At 36.8% G+C, this 16445-nt stretch overlaps 1 protein-coding gene across 3 annotated transcripts in view; it reads left to right on the forward strand.

Moving 5' to 3' along the window:
- Sec71 (ADP ribosylation factor guanine nucleotide exchange factor Sec71) overlaps positions 1 to 16445 on the forward strand; it is a 201612-nt gene that overhangs the window by 169668 nt on the left and 15499 nt on the right. For all 3 annotated transcript variants that reach the window (XM_089100054.1, XM_089100055.1, XM_089100056.1), the window contains one exon: positions 9653 to 9796. In XM_089100054.1, coding sequence (XP_088956180.1) covers positions 9653 to 9796 — 144 coding nt within the window. The remainder of the gene's footprint in view (positions 1 to 9652; positions 9797 to 16445) is intronic.

Genomic DNA, 16445 nt, shown 5'->3' on the forward strand with positions numbered 1-16445 from the left:
AGTAAATTTTTTTTTCAGATATCATTATTCAGAGCTCATTCAGACCTTAATTTTCCAGTCTTTTACAGCAAATTAATTTAAAAACTTTCTACAAAACAAGATATTCAAAGAAAAGTAAAAAGTTCCTTTAACCCAAGAATGAGCAGAAATAAAGTCAAATAATCTTCCAAGCGTAAAATGACAATGACAATGACATTTGCTCAATGACAAATTCAAAAGTGCAAACTTCCATTTTAAATATTTGTTGGTTTTCAGTTTTATTTTCTCCTATATGAACAGTACAAAATAACTTGCTTTTATAATAAGTTGCCGAGTTAGCTAAGCAGGCCAGTCAACAGATTGCTCTTATTAAGTAATTAAATAAAGAAAAAACAAGTTTTTTTTAACTGAAAGTAAGGAACGACGTTAAAACTTAAAACGAACCGAAATTATTCCGTGCATGAAAGGGGCTGTCCCTCCTCAACGCCTCGCTCTTTACGCTAAAGTTTTTCATTGTTTAACAAAAATAGAGTTGTGCGAAAATCAAACTTTAGCGTAAAGAGCGAGGCGTTAAGGAGGAGACAGCCCCTTTCATGCACGGAATAATTTCTGTTCATTTTAAGTTTAACGTCGTTCCTCACTTTCAGTTAAAAAAAACTTTTTTTTTTTATTTAATTTTTGAACGTTTTTGAATTAATGCAGGTTTTGATTTTGGCTCACGGTACATGAATAATAAAAAAAAAATTTTTATATTAATTTTACTTTTATTTGGTTAAATGGCTTTCTTGAAACTTGTTTAATTTTATTTACGAACGTTCTTATTAGTAATAAATATACGTAACTTACGAATTAACTTACGTAACGAAATTATATATTCATATATTTTTAATACATACATTAGAGGGTTCGCCCCCTAGTCAATACCTTGATCTTTAAGCTAAAAGTTCGAATTTTTTTCCAATTCTTTAAAAATGACCCCTTAATCACAAATGCCGTTAATTAGAATAAATAGCTCTTATGAAAGTACTAAATAATCTTTGGCTTAAAGAGCGAGGTATTGACTAGGGGGTGAACCCAATCATATACGTAATGTTTTCTGTCGTTTTAAGTTTTGATGTTGCTCCTTACTTTCAGTTAAAAAAGTTGTTTTTTTATATAGAATTTCTGATCTTTTTTTAAATAATGCTGGGAAATCCGGCGCCCCCTTCATAGCAATGTCTCTTCCCCCATGAAAACTTCCTTCATGGAAATCTCCTCCCCCAGCACCCCTGACCCACTCCCCACCCCTCCCCCACTACCAGAAAAAATCCCCCCTGAAAACGTCTGTATACTTCCCAATAACCAATACTATATGTTAACATTTGGTAAAGTTCATAACTTTCAGCCCTCCCCCGGGGACTTCGGGGGATTAAGTCATCCTAAAAGATATAATTATCATATTTTCGACCATGCTGAACAAAATGGCCATCTCAAAATTTTGATCGGGTGACTTTGGGAAAAAAAAGCGTGGGAGGGGGCCTAGTTGCCCTCTACTTTTTTTGGTCCATTAAAATGGGCACTAGAATTTTTAGTTTCATTTTGAATGAGCCCTCTCACGATATTATAGGATCACTGGGTCGATACGATCATCCCTGAGAAAAAAAAAATAAAAAAAAATAAATAAACACACATTTATGATCTTTCTTCTGACAAAAAATGCAGCAGTTTACATTTTTGCTGATAGAAGCTTGAAACATCCACAATAAGGTTCCCTGATACCCTGCAAATAAAGGTTTAGTTTTCATCACAGTGCTGTAGATTTTAGGGGACCTTTTCCTCTTTTTTTAAAAATCAGCTAAATTTTCTCAAGCACGTAACTTTTGATAGGTAGAACTAAACTTGATGAAACTTATAGATTTGAAACCAACATTAAAAATCTGATTCTTTTGATGTATCTATTGGTATCAAAATTCCGTTTTCTACAGTTTTGGTTACCATTGTGCCGGGTCGCTCCTTACTTACAGTTCGTTACCAGGAACTGTTTGATTGAGCCTGACAGTGTGGTAATCCTGTGGGTAACGTACAGAACGTACACATTGCACTATTTTCTGCTGAACACAGTGTGTGGGAAAAGAGCTAAAGCCTCGATACATTTAATTTCAATTAAAATGTCAAATTTTAATCAAAACATTACCTTGATACTGAGGTACAAAATGACAATATTGACGAATAATGCTCAATGAAACTTTGAGTGTTGCAAAAATTTCAGAATAGCAGCCGTCTAAAGTCCAAATATGTTGCATAGGCTACTAAGTGTTTTGAGTGAACTGCATCACTTACGGGGGATCGTTTGTTTGGTGATGTCTGAGAAGTCTATGCCCGTTCCTTCCTCAATTAAAAGCATAATATGAACCTTAATGTCACACCTAACCTCTTAGCTTCAAGCCGCAGTCGTTCATAGCTTTTTTAGCCCCTAATATCGCTTGATTTGGGATAGTCAGTATTTACAAGCACTTTTTGTTTTTCATTTTATAAGAAAAAATAAACTTGGAAAGTAGTCTAATTTCTTTGTTATATGTTTTTTAAACAGTTTCAAGTGTATTTTTCTCAGAACCAGGGTCTTGTCGCTGATGTGGCTTTGCCTTCATAGTCCGAGCATCTAAATTAAAGAATTTATCGTGTATATGAGAAGAGGAGTGACCCTTTAAACTACCTCCTGTTTACGCTAATGGAGAACTTACTTTTTATTGAGAGTATTGTTGTTATCGATAATATGTATGTATGTATGTATGTATGTATTTCCAAAAAAGCCATCGGGCCATAGGGAAAAAAAAACAACAGAAGATAAACATAACAAAACCAACAAAAAACACAAAAAAGCACAAATAAATTAAAAAGAAAAATGTACTTATATATGAATCTTCACGAAAATATTTATAAACAGATACATCTTTCACGATGTATCAGTCCTTCATCAACATACTTAGCCAAATTCCTTAATGTCATTTTAACTCGTGCTCTTATAATCCCTTCCACCCACCTTCTTTCTGCCAACACTAACGAAAAACACTCATTTCTCAGATCCGCCAATTCTTTACAATTCCCCAAAAACTGAAAAATATCCTCATTATCTTCCCCACACATCAGACAAGCGACTGGGTTAACACTATAACCCCTAAATTTCCTCTCCCTTTCCCCAATATCAATCGACCCTCCACTTAAATTCAAAATCCGTTTTATTTCTTCCCCTTTCAACCCCAACTGAAAATAAACTTCTTCCCCCCACGTGTCCTTCACTGTGCTATACAGAGTCAGAGCTCCCGAGGCCTCCTTCCGAGCCTGTTACTGCTGTATTCCTTGCTCGTGTAACCTTTCTTTTACCTTATCAACCACTGTATCCGAATTCGATCCCTGACCTTCATTCCAAAAATACGAATATCCAACTTCATCTAAATTTCTCATAATTTCTTGTGGCCACCCTACCTCTATCTTATCCTCCAACAAACTAAAATACGCTTCTCACGCTATCCTATTTTTACTTCTTAAAATTGTTGTCCAAAACTTCAACATTCTTATTAACTTGCCTTTTTTTATCGTCTTTAGTCCCATGTTTTCTTCCTATGCAACCTTATGAGCAGGTGTCCGGGCCCTAAAAACTCTCTTGAAACAACACTTTAGGGTTTATTCCAACTCATAAATTTTTCCGAACCCCCCAGTTCACATATATAATACAAAACCGGGTGGGCTTCTGTACTGGAACCCCTAAATATATGGTTATACATTGCTAAGTCCCTAATCTTTCGAACCTCACTTTTTAAATTTAAATTCATACATATATTCCCCTTCTGTACTCTATGCTTAACCTCCTGTGCATACTTACCATTCCAAAAAAACTTAACCCCTAAGTACACGAATTCTTTTTTAATCTCTATAAAATCACCTTTAAATCTAAATTCATCATCTTTTCTTAACTTTCCGTCCTTTCTAAAAACTGCAATTGCTCTTTTCTTCCTTCTTAATTTTAATCCTTTCGTGTTCAAACATTCTTCCATTATATTTAATAATGTTTGCATTTCTTTTGCCGATTGTGCTATGAGAGCAATATCATCAGCAAACAAAAGCATGCATATTTTCGAAACACTTATCACCACTTCCGGGGCATTTCTCTCCGTGAAGCAATCAACTATATCTTAATATGCAAGTTGAACAAAATCGTTGACAGTGGGCATCCCTGTTTTAAGCGTATTCACGTCAAAATTCTCTCTAATACCCTTGCTGAGTATTCAAATAACTAACCTTACTGAACTATATATTCCTACAACTAAACAAGCAAAACTTACTAGCAGTTTGACCTTTTGAAGTCGCTTAACTAGCATAGCTTTGATCACACCATCAAAATCCCCTCTTACGTCCAGGAACGCTACGTAAATCCTACCCCCTCTTTTCATGAATCCTTTTGTAACTATAGTATGCAAAATAAAAACCCGCTCTTTTATGCCCCCTTCTTTCATAAACCCACCCTGCTCCGCTATGAATTTCCCCAATTATTCTGCCCATTTAGTTAATCGACTATCAACTCTCTTACAGAAAGCACCGGTAACTATGGGATACGTGTGGACCAGTCGCTAGCTTAAGAATTCTTTGCACTTTCCTTTTTTATATAAATGGTACAGCTATGGATGTTGTCCATTTTATTGACAAGCTGCACAATAGAACTATGTTGGTGAAAACGATAGTTAAAACGGATATGCATACTTCTTTTGCCTTTTTCCATAATGGTTGTAAGATTCCTTCTCTAACTGTAGCTTTTTCTTTAGCTGATATTTTAGCTTCCCAACCATCCTTCTCCGAAATTGGTAATGTCATTTTTGTGTCTCCTTCTATCATGGGTCCAAATGCTATAATTTCTGGTAAAATGTTTTGGAGATCTTCTCTCCTTTAGTTCCCTTTTACCGATTATGCCCTGAGGTGCTGTTCCCACTCTTCAGGTTCCAAAGAACATGTCTCGTGTGCCTCTCCCTTCAGCGACCTATGTACGGCTTTCCAGAATTGATGTGTATCTTTATAAGTTCTTTTTCTTTCTTCGCTTCTTCGCATTGTTTTTTCTTTCTTATCGTCTTCTTATACGGCTTTCTATTGTCTATGTAAATTTTTAAATTATTCTCTATTCCTTGCGGTTGGGGTGAGTGTACTTTCCTCAGGCTCTCTTGTACAATGAGTCGAAGACTCTCACACTCGTGTAAAGTATTTGGAACGTAAATTCGAGAAGGCTTTTTCCGGTGTCTCGTTTCTTAGAGATTTGGCCATGTATATGTCAACGAGAACAGTCCAGGGGGGCTTTTGGGACTAAAGCTAGTCGTGGGGAAGGGGTCCGTTCCCAGGCATGGTTGAACAACCAATTGCTAAAACTTCCGTTCCAGGAAAGTTACATTCTTGGCTCATTCCTAAAGGCAGTCCATCGCTCACCTTCGTCGTAGCTAGTTGTTCTTGTGCTGCCTTATTTTCTCTGTGTTTATACTCATGTTATTCAATAAAGACCTTATACCAACGTTTATCGTCTATCTTTGGAATTTATGTAAACCATTACATCTTTCAATATAAAAGAGAACACAAATAAAGAACTAAAGAGAGGTTTACAAAGTGGTGGCAGTTGGTTAAGACTAGTGGAGCATATATCACTAGTGGAAAACCTCCAAGTGACATTTGAGTGACCGTTATAAGTACTTACGACATCTCACGCTAAATACATAAAAAGACATCGAAATGTTACGAGGTATTGAACTTTCTTCTATTCAAAGCGCCCTCTTGAGAAACACTTTATTTTAAATTAAAATTTTTAAAGCGCCTGTTACACAATACCTAATATGGATTTCCTCACGATAGATTCTACCTACTAATTCAAATTTCTACATCTGAGAGTCTCCTGTTGTTTTCTACCTTCACTTAGCCATTTTACGGTTGGTGTTTTTTTACCTGATTTTATACAGTCAACGTGTGATCTACATTTGACAGTTTCCAAACAAAATTTAACATTGTGAATTCGATAATCGAAAATTAATTCTCAATTGTGACTCCATTTGACGCTAGTGATTTAATCGAGACCAACTGCAATTGGATGTAAGACAAACGACCTTTCGTAAGTGATTTAACGCGGTTAACCAACCCAGTAAATTTTATTAGACCCTTGTTGTTAGAAGTGAAGTTAATTGCCCAAAGTCTAGCGTCCGTAATTAAAGAATTGTGTTTAAAACCAACATTTAAATTTTTAGAGTAATTGCTTTTTTCAAATTTTGATCTCAATATGTCATTTTTTATTCCTATACTTGATCCTGTGGAAATTGGATATAACAAAATGGTTGCTTTTGATTTTGTAAGACAGTGAAGGATAAATGGCATAGTTCCACCTCTTTTATTTGACTCAAATGATCCTGATTTCGATCAAGATGAACTTAATGATTACCTTCAAAAGATCAAGACATGGGTCCCAACAAACCCTCCAACTCCCCTGAGTACCACCCCAATTAATCCTCCAATAGAACAGCCTCAACAGTCCCAAGTAATAGGATCGCTAATTGACCCTTTTTTTAGTAATAACGCCACTCACAAAGTCAGAAAATGGAAAAATAATTAAGTTTGTTACAAAATTTGTTACAAAGTTACAAAAATTGAGTTTGATGCAAAGTTAAAAAAATTTCAGTTGTTGTTAAATTGGTCTGATTCAAAAGCTTTGCGTCATTTTTGGCCCATGGTTTGTTTCGCTCCTTTTTTGGGAATCTGGATCCCACGATTATAAATTTGTCAAGTTTAAAAGGTGGATTACTTGTAGTATATACCCCAGACAAAATAGTAGGCAAAATGGTTGCAGAGATTGTAGGCGTGGCTCAATTTAAGGATGAAAGGGTATATCTATTCTATAGAAGGATGCAAAAATTAGGAAGGTCATTCAGGGTGTCCTTAGAAGCCAGGGATGATGGTGCAGTTCTTGGAAGATTTGCTCTAAATTTATTCAAGGAGTGTATCAGACCGTCCCACAAACGGTATTTGTTAGAGAATAGTGCAGAATTTTTTTTTTGTTTAGGTGATGCGTATAAGGTTGCAATACAATATGAATAGATAGAACAGATAGTGGGGAAAGAAGAAACGTCTTCTTTTTCCGATGAATTTCTTTCTGCGCTGACGAGGGTGAAATTTGGACTCAATGATAATGAGAAGGCACTGCGAGATGGTACTGATTCCTCGCAGGGCGGTTTGGCTACCCAGGAAAAGGAGCTGGTTTTGAGGTCCCGTGGGATGGTACTGATGCCTCACGGGATGGTTTTTTTTTTTTTCACTGCGAGATGTTACTGATTCCTCCCAGGGGGGTTTGGCAACCCAGGAAATGGGTGGTTGGATGTAGTTGCGTTTTGATGGGTCTGAGTACTCACGTGTTGGTTTTTTTTTGTTGCACTGCGAGAGGGTACTTATGCCTCACAGGGTGGTTTGGCTACCCAGGAATAGGGAGCTGGTTTTAAGGTCCCGAGGGATGGAACTGATGCCTCACGGGCTGGTTTTTTTTTGTTGCACACCGAGAGGGGACTGATTCCTCGCACGGCGGTTTGGCTACCCAGGAAAAGGGAGCTGGTTTTGAGGTCCCGTGGGATGGTACTGATGCCTCACGGGATGGTTTTTTTGTTGCACTGCGAGATGGTACTGATTCCTCGCAGGGCGGTTTGGCTACCCAGGGAGAGGGAGCTGGTTTTAATGTCACGAGAGATGATGATGATGCCTCACGGGATGGTTTTAATGCGTAGCGCTAATAGTTATGTAGAGATATTAACAGTAGTACTGCCATTTGTCGAACCACAAGCTAGTAGAGAAAAACCAAATAGGTCTAAACCGAGGCGTTCCGCAGCGATAAAACCCCGAGGATTTTATTGGGAATAATATCTTAACGTCATTGCAGCATGGTATGATTTTTAAAGTTTCTGCAACTTCATTTATTTTTCGCTGGTATTTTCAGGATTAATTAGCCTATCCCGGTCATTCCTTTTGCCCTAATTCAAAGTTTATACATAATCCCAACTTTCCTTGTCCTCATCAAATTCAGGGGTATGGGGAACAAGTCTATTTTAAAGTATACAAAGAAAAATGAAGTGTTAAAATATCAAGTTTCCGACTACTGTTATTGGTGTGGTTCGTTTATACTATATAAATTTTTACTTATGCAAGTATTGTGTAGTGTTTATATTATGTAATTCTTTACTAGTTTATGCTGAAGAATGTTAGTAGGTGAGAAGTGAATAATTTGGGAAGGGTGTTGAATGTTTTTGAATTCAATTAAAGTTTGAGGGTTTAATGAGAAGGGGATAAGTCAAATTTGGGAAATTTAACTTAAAACAGGGGGGAGAATCTGTAAAGTATTTGGAACGTAAATTCGAGAAGGCTTTTTTCCGGTGTCTTGTTTCTTAGAGATTTGGCCATGTATATGTCAACGAGAACAGTCCAGGGGGGCTTTTGGGACTAAAGCTAGTCGTGGGAAAGGGGTCCGTTCCCAGGCATGGTTGAACAACCAATAGCTGGAACTTCCGTTCCAGGAAAGTTACATTCTTGGCTCATTCCTAAAGGCAGTCCATCTCTCGCCTTCGTCGTAGTTAGTTGTTCTTGTGCTACCTTATTTTCTCTATGTGTATTCTCACGTTATTTAATAAAGACCATGTACCAACGTTTATCGTCTATCTTTGGAATTTACGTAAACCATTACATCTGCCAATTATAAAAGGGCATATAGAAAGAACTAAAAAGAGGTTTACACTCGTAATCAAAAAATGTTTTTGTCGATTTCTTCTCTTTCCGTAGTTAGCATATCTGCCTCAGCGATTCTTCCAAATTACATACTGCTTCACTTACTTTGCCCTCTTCAACTGACTCAACAATCTTCTCTATATTTTTCTTTAAATTTTCGTTTGCTACATTAATCCTAAATAAATCTTCATCATAAATATCTACTGCTCTCTCTATTTTTATATTTTTTCTTAAATCTAGTACACTATTTTCCAAAACCTTTTCTATAACCTTATTTTTTCGTCAACGATCTCCAACTCTCATCTCTAATAGCAGTTGCAAATGGTCGGAGCCAACTATTTCCAGAACCTCAAAATCCGCACAGCATGACAAGAGACAACCATCAACTAAAATATAATCAATTAAACTTGGGTTCTTACCCGACAAACATGTAAACTCTCATATCCCCTTATCCTTTCCAACCTTCCCATTAACCGTAACCAAACCATACTCCCCACAAAAATGTAAAAACTATAGTGTGAAGAATGTGTCATAGGGTGGGGCTATCCCCTAATACACAGAATAATTTCTGTTTATTCTTAGTTTTAACATTGCCCTTGATTACAATTGCAAAAAAAATTGTTGCTGTCGGTTATAACTTGAACATAAAAGCCTTTTATATATTCAGGACTTTCGGAATTTCCTTTACGCGTATCTGAGAATCAAAATTTGCTTAACTCTTTTGTAGATTGCGAGTACGCTCATTTCTTTTTTTTTCAATCCGCAGTCGCTAATCCAATGATCCATTTTCTATCTGATGATAATAGAGGTCATGCCCTTCGAAAAAAAACCTTGACTGAGATATATTTTTTTAATATCAGCTAAAATTGGTCACGCTTGATACTAATATATTAATGTCGTCCCTCTTTTTTAGCCAATTACATCAGATCAGAGGATATTTTCTGCTTTGCAGATCCGATGTGTTGTCCAACTAGAACTGATAACTACGATTGAAAATATTGTATTCTTCCCTGCAACCGCTAAAAAGGAAGATGCTGAAGCTCTCGCACTGTCACAGGTAATGTTAAACCCTCCCTCCTCTCTTTCGCTCTTTCTCTTTTTGATCCTCTATATCTATTTTTTCTTCCTTTCCCTCTTTCGATTTTTCTTCGTCTGTCTCTCGCTCGCTCAGTCTCTTTTCGGTCTAATATCTCGCTTTTTGTTCTTACTAATTTTTTTACTTGTTAAGAAGAATTTTTTTTCTCACTTTTTTCCTCATTTGTTTCTCTGAATTCATCTTTTTTTTACAGAAATAAACAGGCTAAGAACCTTGCTTAGCTTTTTAAATTACTTCTCCCTGGGACATATCCCCACAGATTTTTGATAACAAAGCTATGTTTGGTGATTTCATCAGCCACAGATGGTCTACAACTTGTTCCAATGATGCAATAGCTTTTAACAAACAATGAATTTTTTCAAATGAAAATACGCTGAAACTTCTAGCGATCAGAAATTATCTGGTATACAAGGAGGGCTGTCACCCGCTCAACCCCCTTGCTCTTTACACTAAAGTTTGACTAGTGCTTACCTAAAGTGCATTATTTACAGACTGACTTTCAAAGTACTTGAACGGGAAATCTTATATTTTATTGTGGATGCGAGTAAGTAAACCTTTCTATTCTCGAGGTATCTTGGAAAAATAAAATTTTTTTTATCATATCGAAATAATAAGTTTTATCACGCTGCTTTCGCTTTAAAAAATTCGTTTTTGAATGATTGGTGGAAAAAATTAAAACCGTAGCGTGAAGAATGGGGTGTTGAGGGGACGGTAGCCACTTCATATGTATGATGATTTCTGTTCGTTTTTAGTATTACATATAAGGTATTTCAGGGAATTTGCCTCCAAAATCATCGTTATAGTGTATTTCGTTCTTTTTTGTTGGAATAACTATTTTGATTTTCAGTCTCGCGTGGTATTTTACGCCAAGTGGGTTCTAGGCCATAATGGCAATTAGGGGGCCTTATTAACCTTCCCCGATCATTTTCAACTGATAAAAAGGAAAGTAGAACCCGGATTGTCTGCTTGAAAGAGTATTCATTCAATAATATATGATTGTTGGTTCGATTTGTACAGCCCTTGCGATCTGAATTAGGGGGATATAGGTTTGTAAATGGCTTTGAGTCCGTCAATCATGCAAGACTACATCTATTCTTATTTTCAGTGCAAAATATTATAGTATTGTAACGTTTTTAGTAAAGTTGTCATTCAGTCTTTGGGGCTAAAATATCAGATTTGCATAAAAAAGAAGTTCCAAGGTTTTTTTAATTTATGTATGATCCAATTTCCAATAAGATATAATAATCCCACATTAGTAATTGCAATTCACTGATCATAGTTTTGATTTGAAATTGCTCACTTGCATAACTTGAAGTCGTTTCCCCGAAGCTTCTTTTGAAAACCAAAAATGCTCTCGATAAAAAAAATGTCCATGAGATCTTTAGTTTAACAATAAAAAAACCTGCCTTTTTTCGAAGTTTATGAATCTTTTTAAAAAAGAATTTTTTCAAAGAAAAGTAAAAGGCCATTATAAAACCCAAGACGAGCAGAAATGAAGTGGAGTGATAATTCAAATTTAACAAGGACCTAGATTAATGTCGATAAATAAAAGAAACTTAAAACGCACAGAAATTAAAATGAATAAACAGATCAAGCTTAAAACGAACAAAAATTAACAGTTCAAAAGTTAACTTCTCTTCAATGTGTCCAAAACCGAGCAGTTCGCACAGCAATTTCTATCAGCTCTGATGCTAAACCCCTGCAGTCGATCTAGGATCGATTTGACGTGGCTTCAATGTCGGTGTTCTACAAATACATTCATTGCACCCCATCTGAGGAGGTACCCCAAGACTTGTTCCAGATAGAATAAAGGCTTTGTGATCAACTCGCCAAAGTATAGCCCGACAGGACTACCTTTTGGAGGGCCTGCCCCGCCAAGAATACTGGGAAGACAAGTTTCGCTTAACGATTCTTCGCCATATGGAATTTCCGCCCAGTTGGGATAATACCAGAAAATCCTTCTCTTGAGGCGTTTAAAAGAAGGTATAGTAAACACGTTAAAAGTAACTAGCGTGGTAATTACACGGACTAGCCGCATATCATCACTTGTGACGGAGCTGTGAAGCCTGTATATATATATATATATATATATATATATATATATATATATATATATATATATATATATATATATATATATATATATATATATATATATATATATATATATATATATATATATATATAATAATAATAATAATAAGATAAAATAACGTGTATTTCAAGCCAAAATATGGCCAAGTGCACAAAGAACATACAAGATTAACTAATTACAACACTCATCACATAATAAAGAAGAAATAAAGACTACTCTCTTCTTTTTCTAAAAAAAAACTGATTAAGATAATCTTCCCACTAGAAAAATAAACTGTGGCAACGTACTCTTCAAGGCATCAGGAAGCAGCAATCCATCATTCCCAAATAAATTTCTTCTTACCCCCAAAAGACCTCGACAACCACTCTGACAATGCTCCAAATTTTCCTCTTCTTCTTGGCAAAGATATTAATAATAAAATTTGGGGTTTCAAGAATCGACCCAGCCCACTTTTTTCAAAATATTCTTTTCCTCTTAGAATCGTTTGGCTGACCATACATGCCAAGAAAGTGGCTAACCCATCGGAGAGAAAATAAATATTGGACATTTTGGGTGTTATAAATCTATACAATAGTTTCATTCTATAGCTCTTGTCTTCATTGAGGTCCCATTATATATGTTTACATGCCCATTAAGTCTAAGTCAATCTGAAGAACAAAGTCTGTTGACCTTCTTTCAGGTGTCACGTGTAGATTGAACCAGGAATGTAGAAAGTTTTTGAAAAGGTCCACTTTCGAGCATCACGAACCGATGTTGCCAAAATTATTTTCAAATTCGCTTCCGGCATAGGGGTCTACCTGAACAAAAAACTTGTGAATGTTGTTTTCAAGGTGATTGGAGAGACGGAATATAAGACAGATCAGAAACACATAGCTGTAACCCCCCCCCCCCACCCGTATCCTCTCCTTCCTTGTGCAAAGTACGAAGGCCATTTGCCTCCCCTCCCCCAACACTAAGAAAGTTTCAGCTCGATCTCCATCTGTTCTTCCCGAGAAGCTGCATGTTCCTTTTTAATATCCTGGATACATGCCTTCTTTTGATTGACCTCTGTTCCTCTCCCAATTTCAAATTTGAGGTTCGCCTGGCCCCCTAGCACCCCCTGGAAATTCAACTCGATCCCTTAAACTGTTTCTGAGATAATGCAGATACATTGTTTTGATATCCTGAGTACGTATGGTTTCTTTCGGTCTACATCTCTACTTCACTGGGAATAGATTTGAATCCAACAGGGGCTAATACCTACCATTTCAAACAGATTTGAAGGCAAATCTTTGGGCCCTTCCTCCTCCTCTTCCCCCTATCCTGAAGTCAAAATTCAAGGTCCAGTTTACCCCCCCCCCCCCCCTCCAATACTCCCTGAAATTTTATTTTGATCCCCGAAAACGTTCGTTCGTAGGATATTGTAGTTGCGCCGTTTTGACCACCTGGAAACACATAGTGTCGTTTGATTTACATAGCTACTTAATCTTGAACAAATTATAAGCCCCATAGCGGTTGATGGTGCAAACATGTAGACGAATTGAAGAATAGACGATTTTAGATTGCTTTTCTCTCTTCCCCCCCCCCCCGATTGAAAAATTCCCCGTGGCTGCGGGGAGAGGGAGTGGTAAAAAAGGCCACGGCAAAGAGACTAGTTGCCCTTAAAACCCTTTTGACCCTTAAAAAAGAGCATTAGAACTTTTAATTTCAAATGAACCCCTTTAAACTTTCTACAATAACCTCTTCGATGCAAAGTGGTGGGAAATTTTGTCTTACCTTTTGTGGCCCTTTGTTATGCCCCGTTTTGATGGGAACCATTTTTTTTATAATTTTCTTTCTGTATTGGGGTCCTTTTAGCCCGGGCGCTTAAACATACAAGTTTTGAGCCAGCGGGAGAAAGTTTTGGACCCTTTCTAGCCTCATTATGGGGGACCATGCCCCAGGATATTTTTAAATTTCTTTTACACAGAGGCCAGTTCCTGAAAGCTGCGATATAATCGCACACCCAAAATAAACAAGACCTGCCTTTATCGATGCGAAACTTACGTGTAGACAATTGACAGTTTTTAATTATTTGGGGTCATTTCCCCAGGATTTTGTTCGGTATTACGGCCTGACTAAGGACCAGAAGGAACGCCTGGAATGGATCCCATACCGAGCTCTTCTGGTAGTGTCTAAATCACCCAAAATCCCTTATTGCTCTCTTTTAAAACAATTTTCCCTTACGACTCTTTCGACACGGCGTGGTGAATTGTGTTTCAAATTTGGTATCCATATTTAGGTAAGTCTGCGGCTTCGTGAAATCCTCCCCCCTGAGCATCTCATTTCGTGCCAACGGCTACTGCGACAAAAAGCTCAGCCGGAACAAAAATTCAGTCGGTACTAGCACGGCATATGCGTTACGCAAGTAGATTTTAAAGGCTGCACTCATTTGTCAATAATTGTACATATTTATTTGCTTTAGTTCATTGTTCTTTTTATTTGATTTGTTTTTTAAAGCTTTTTTCTTGAAGTTGAACTCAAGTTTTTTTTTCTTTATATATATATATATATATATATATATATATATATATATATATATATATATATATATATATATATATATATATATATATATATATATATATAGTATATATACAGATAGTTGGATATTTCAGTGTCTTAGGCTTTAGTTTGACTCTGTAATATTTCGAATCAACGTATAAATTTGTGTGACGATGACTATGGCTGTGATTTTTATATGTTTAGTGCCTTATATTTTAATATGACAAGAACTGCCGCTGATCGGCATGTCCGTGTAAGACATTTGATATAAAATCGTTTATCGTCGTTTGTCAGTTTGTGGGGGTCATGCCATCCCCAGAGGCGTATTTGCCGAGGCGTATTTATTGGAACTTTTGACTATTTTGAACAAAATGGCTATCTTAAATGAACCTTTTCCCAAGTTTTATGACCACCGTTCCATGAAAAATTGCCAAGAAAAAGTTTTTTTTTTCATTTTGTCGGGCCCGATTTAGTTCCAATCAATTTTTTTTCGTATTTTTCATTCTGTGTTGAGTCACCTTGGACTGAGCACTAAGGATATCAGTTTCGAGCCGATCAGGAGAAAGAAGTTTTCTGGTCCCTTTTCGTGTCACTGTTTTTTTATTTTATTTTTTTTGGCGGGGGGGGGGGCTGTCTTTGTCCCATGTCAGGGCCCTTTGCCCTTATCCTCACACCCCCGCTCCTTGTAAAACAAAACGTTTGATCCTTTCGACCCAAAGAACGACCCGTGAAAGTTGTGAGCTAATTGCAAACACAATATCAAACAACCACCCCCCCCCCCCTTTCATTATAACTTTTTCTTACAATTGCAAATTTGCGTTATGTAATGTCCTTGGCTCAGGGCTGTTGGGGGGGGCATGTCATCCCTGGAGGCCTACTTTTTGGATGTGCTGAGCATTTTGAAAAAAATGACAATCTCAAAATTTTATCTCTTTGGAGGCAAAGAGGGGGGGGGGGTATAGCCAAAAAGATTGAATAATAAGTGCTTGTCGTCCTCCAATCATTTTTACTCTTGAAAAAGCCACTATAGCTTCCATTTCTGAACAGAATAACTTTTTCTTACAATTGCAAATTTGCGTTATGTAATGTCCTTGGCTCAGGGCTGTTGGGGGGGGGGGGCATGTCATCCCTGGAGGCCTACTTTTTGGATGTGCTGAGCATTTTGAAAAAAATGACAATCTCGAGAGTTTCTACGAGTTTCTACGAGAAACTCCTCTGTGCGAAGTGGCTATATGAAAAAAAAACAAAAAACATTGAAGGCCTATGGCTTTTTACTACAGGTAACGCTAGAGCACTGCCTTTGAAAATTAGCTAATCTTAATAACTCTGAAACTTTTTCTACAAGGGTTGCACTATTTTTGAAGATATATTTTTTATGCTTTGCCTTTTTAACTAAAATGACTACCCTGAATATTCAACGAGATGCCATGTTTGGCCTTGATGACCTGTGGGGGGAATATGGGTGCGAGAGGGCTTTCTTACCCTTTGATCACTTTTGGACCTTAAAAATGAAATCGTAATTTTGTTAAAGTGATACCCCTGGATAAACACGTACCTTAATGCCAAAAATATGAGATTTCAGGTTTTCATTATTTGAGACGTTAAAATTTTTAATTTGGATTTGAGTGTGCAAATTTTTTCATCAAGGTCGCATCATTTTTGAAGGATGTTTTGTGAAAATCTTGTTCTGCATATGAATCCCCTTCATAAAGATTGTGAGTCCCTTCGGTGACCCTGACCTGTCCCATGCTGTCCTTTGATCTTGATATGACAAATTGCTAACTCATTCGATTCTTCTACAACTAAAACCTCCAAAACGTATACATTGCAGGTCATCTTAAATGTCGTCTCGCAGGTCGTGATTTTTTTTTCTTTTTTTAATATGTCCTTTAAAAGAATTCCGTATTTTTTTCTAAGGATTTCTGTAAGAAAATCCACAGCCACATATTTAACATAAAAGCAAGGTCAGTATGTCTTTACGGCTGCTACATG

The sequence above is a fragment of the Artemia sp. Qi Xiang Cuo genome, chromosome 14 (genome assembly GCF_049724085.1).
Source record: "Artemia sp. Qi Xiang Cuo chromosome 14, ASM4972408v1, whole genome shotgun sequence".
Lineage (NCBI taxonomy): Eukaryota > Metazoa > Arthropoda > Branchiopoda > Anostraca > Artemiidae > Artemia > Artemia sp. Qi Xiang Cuo.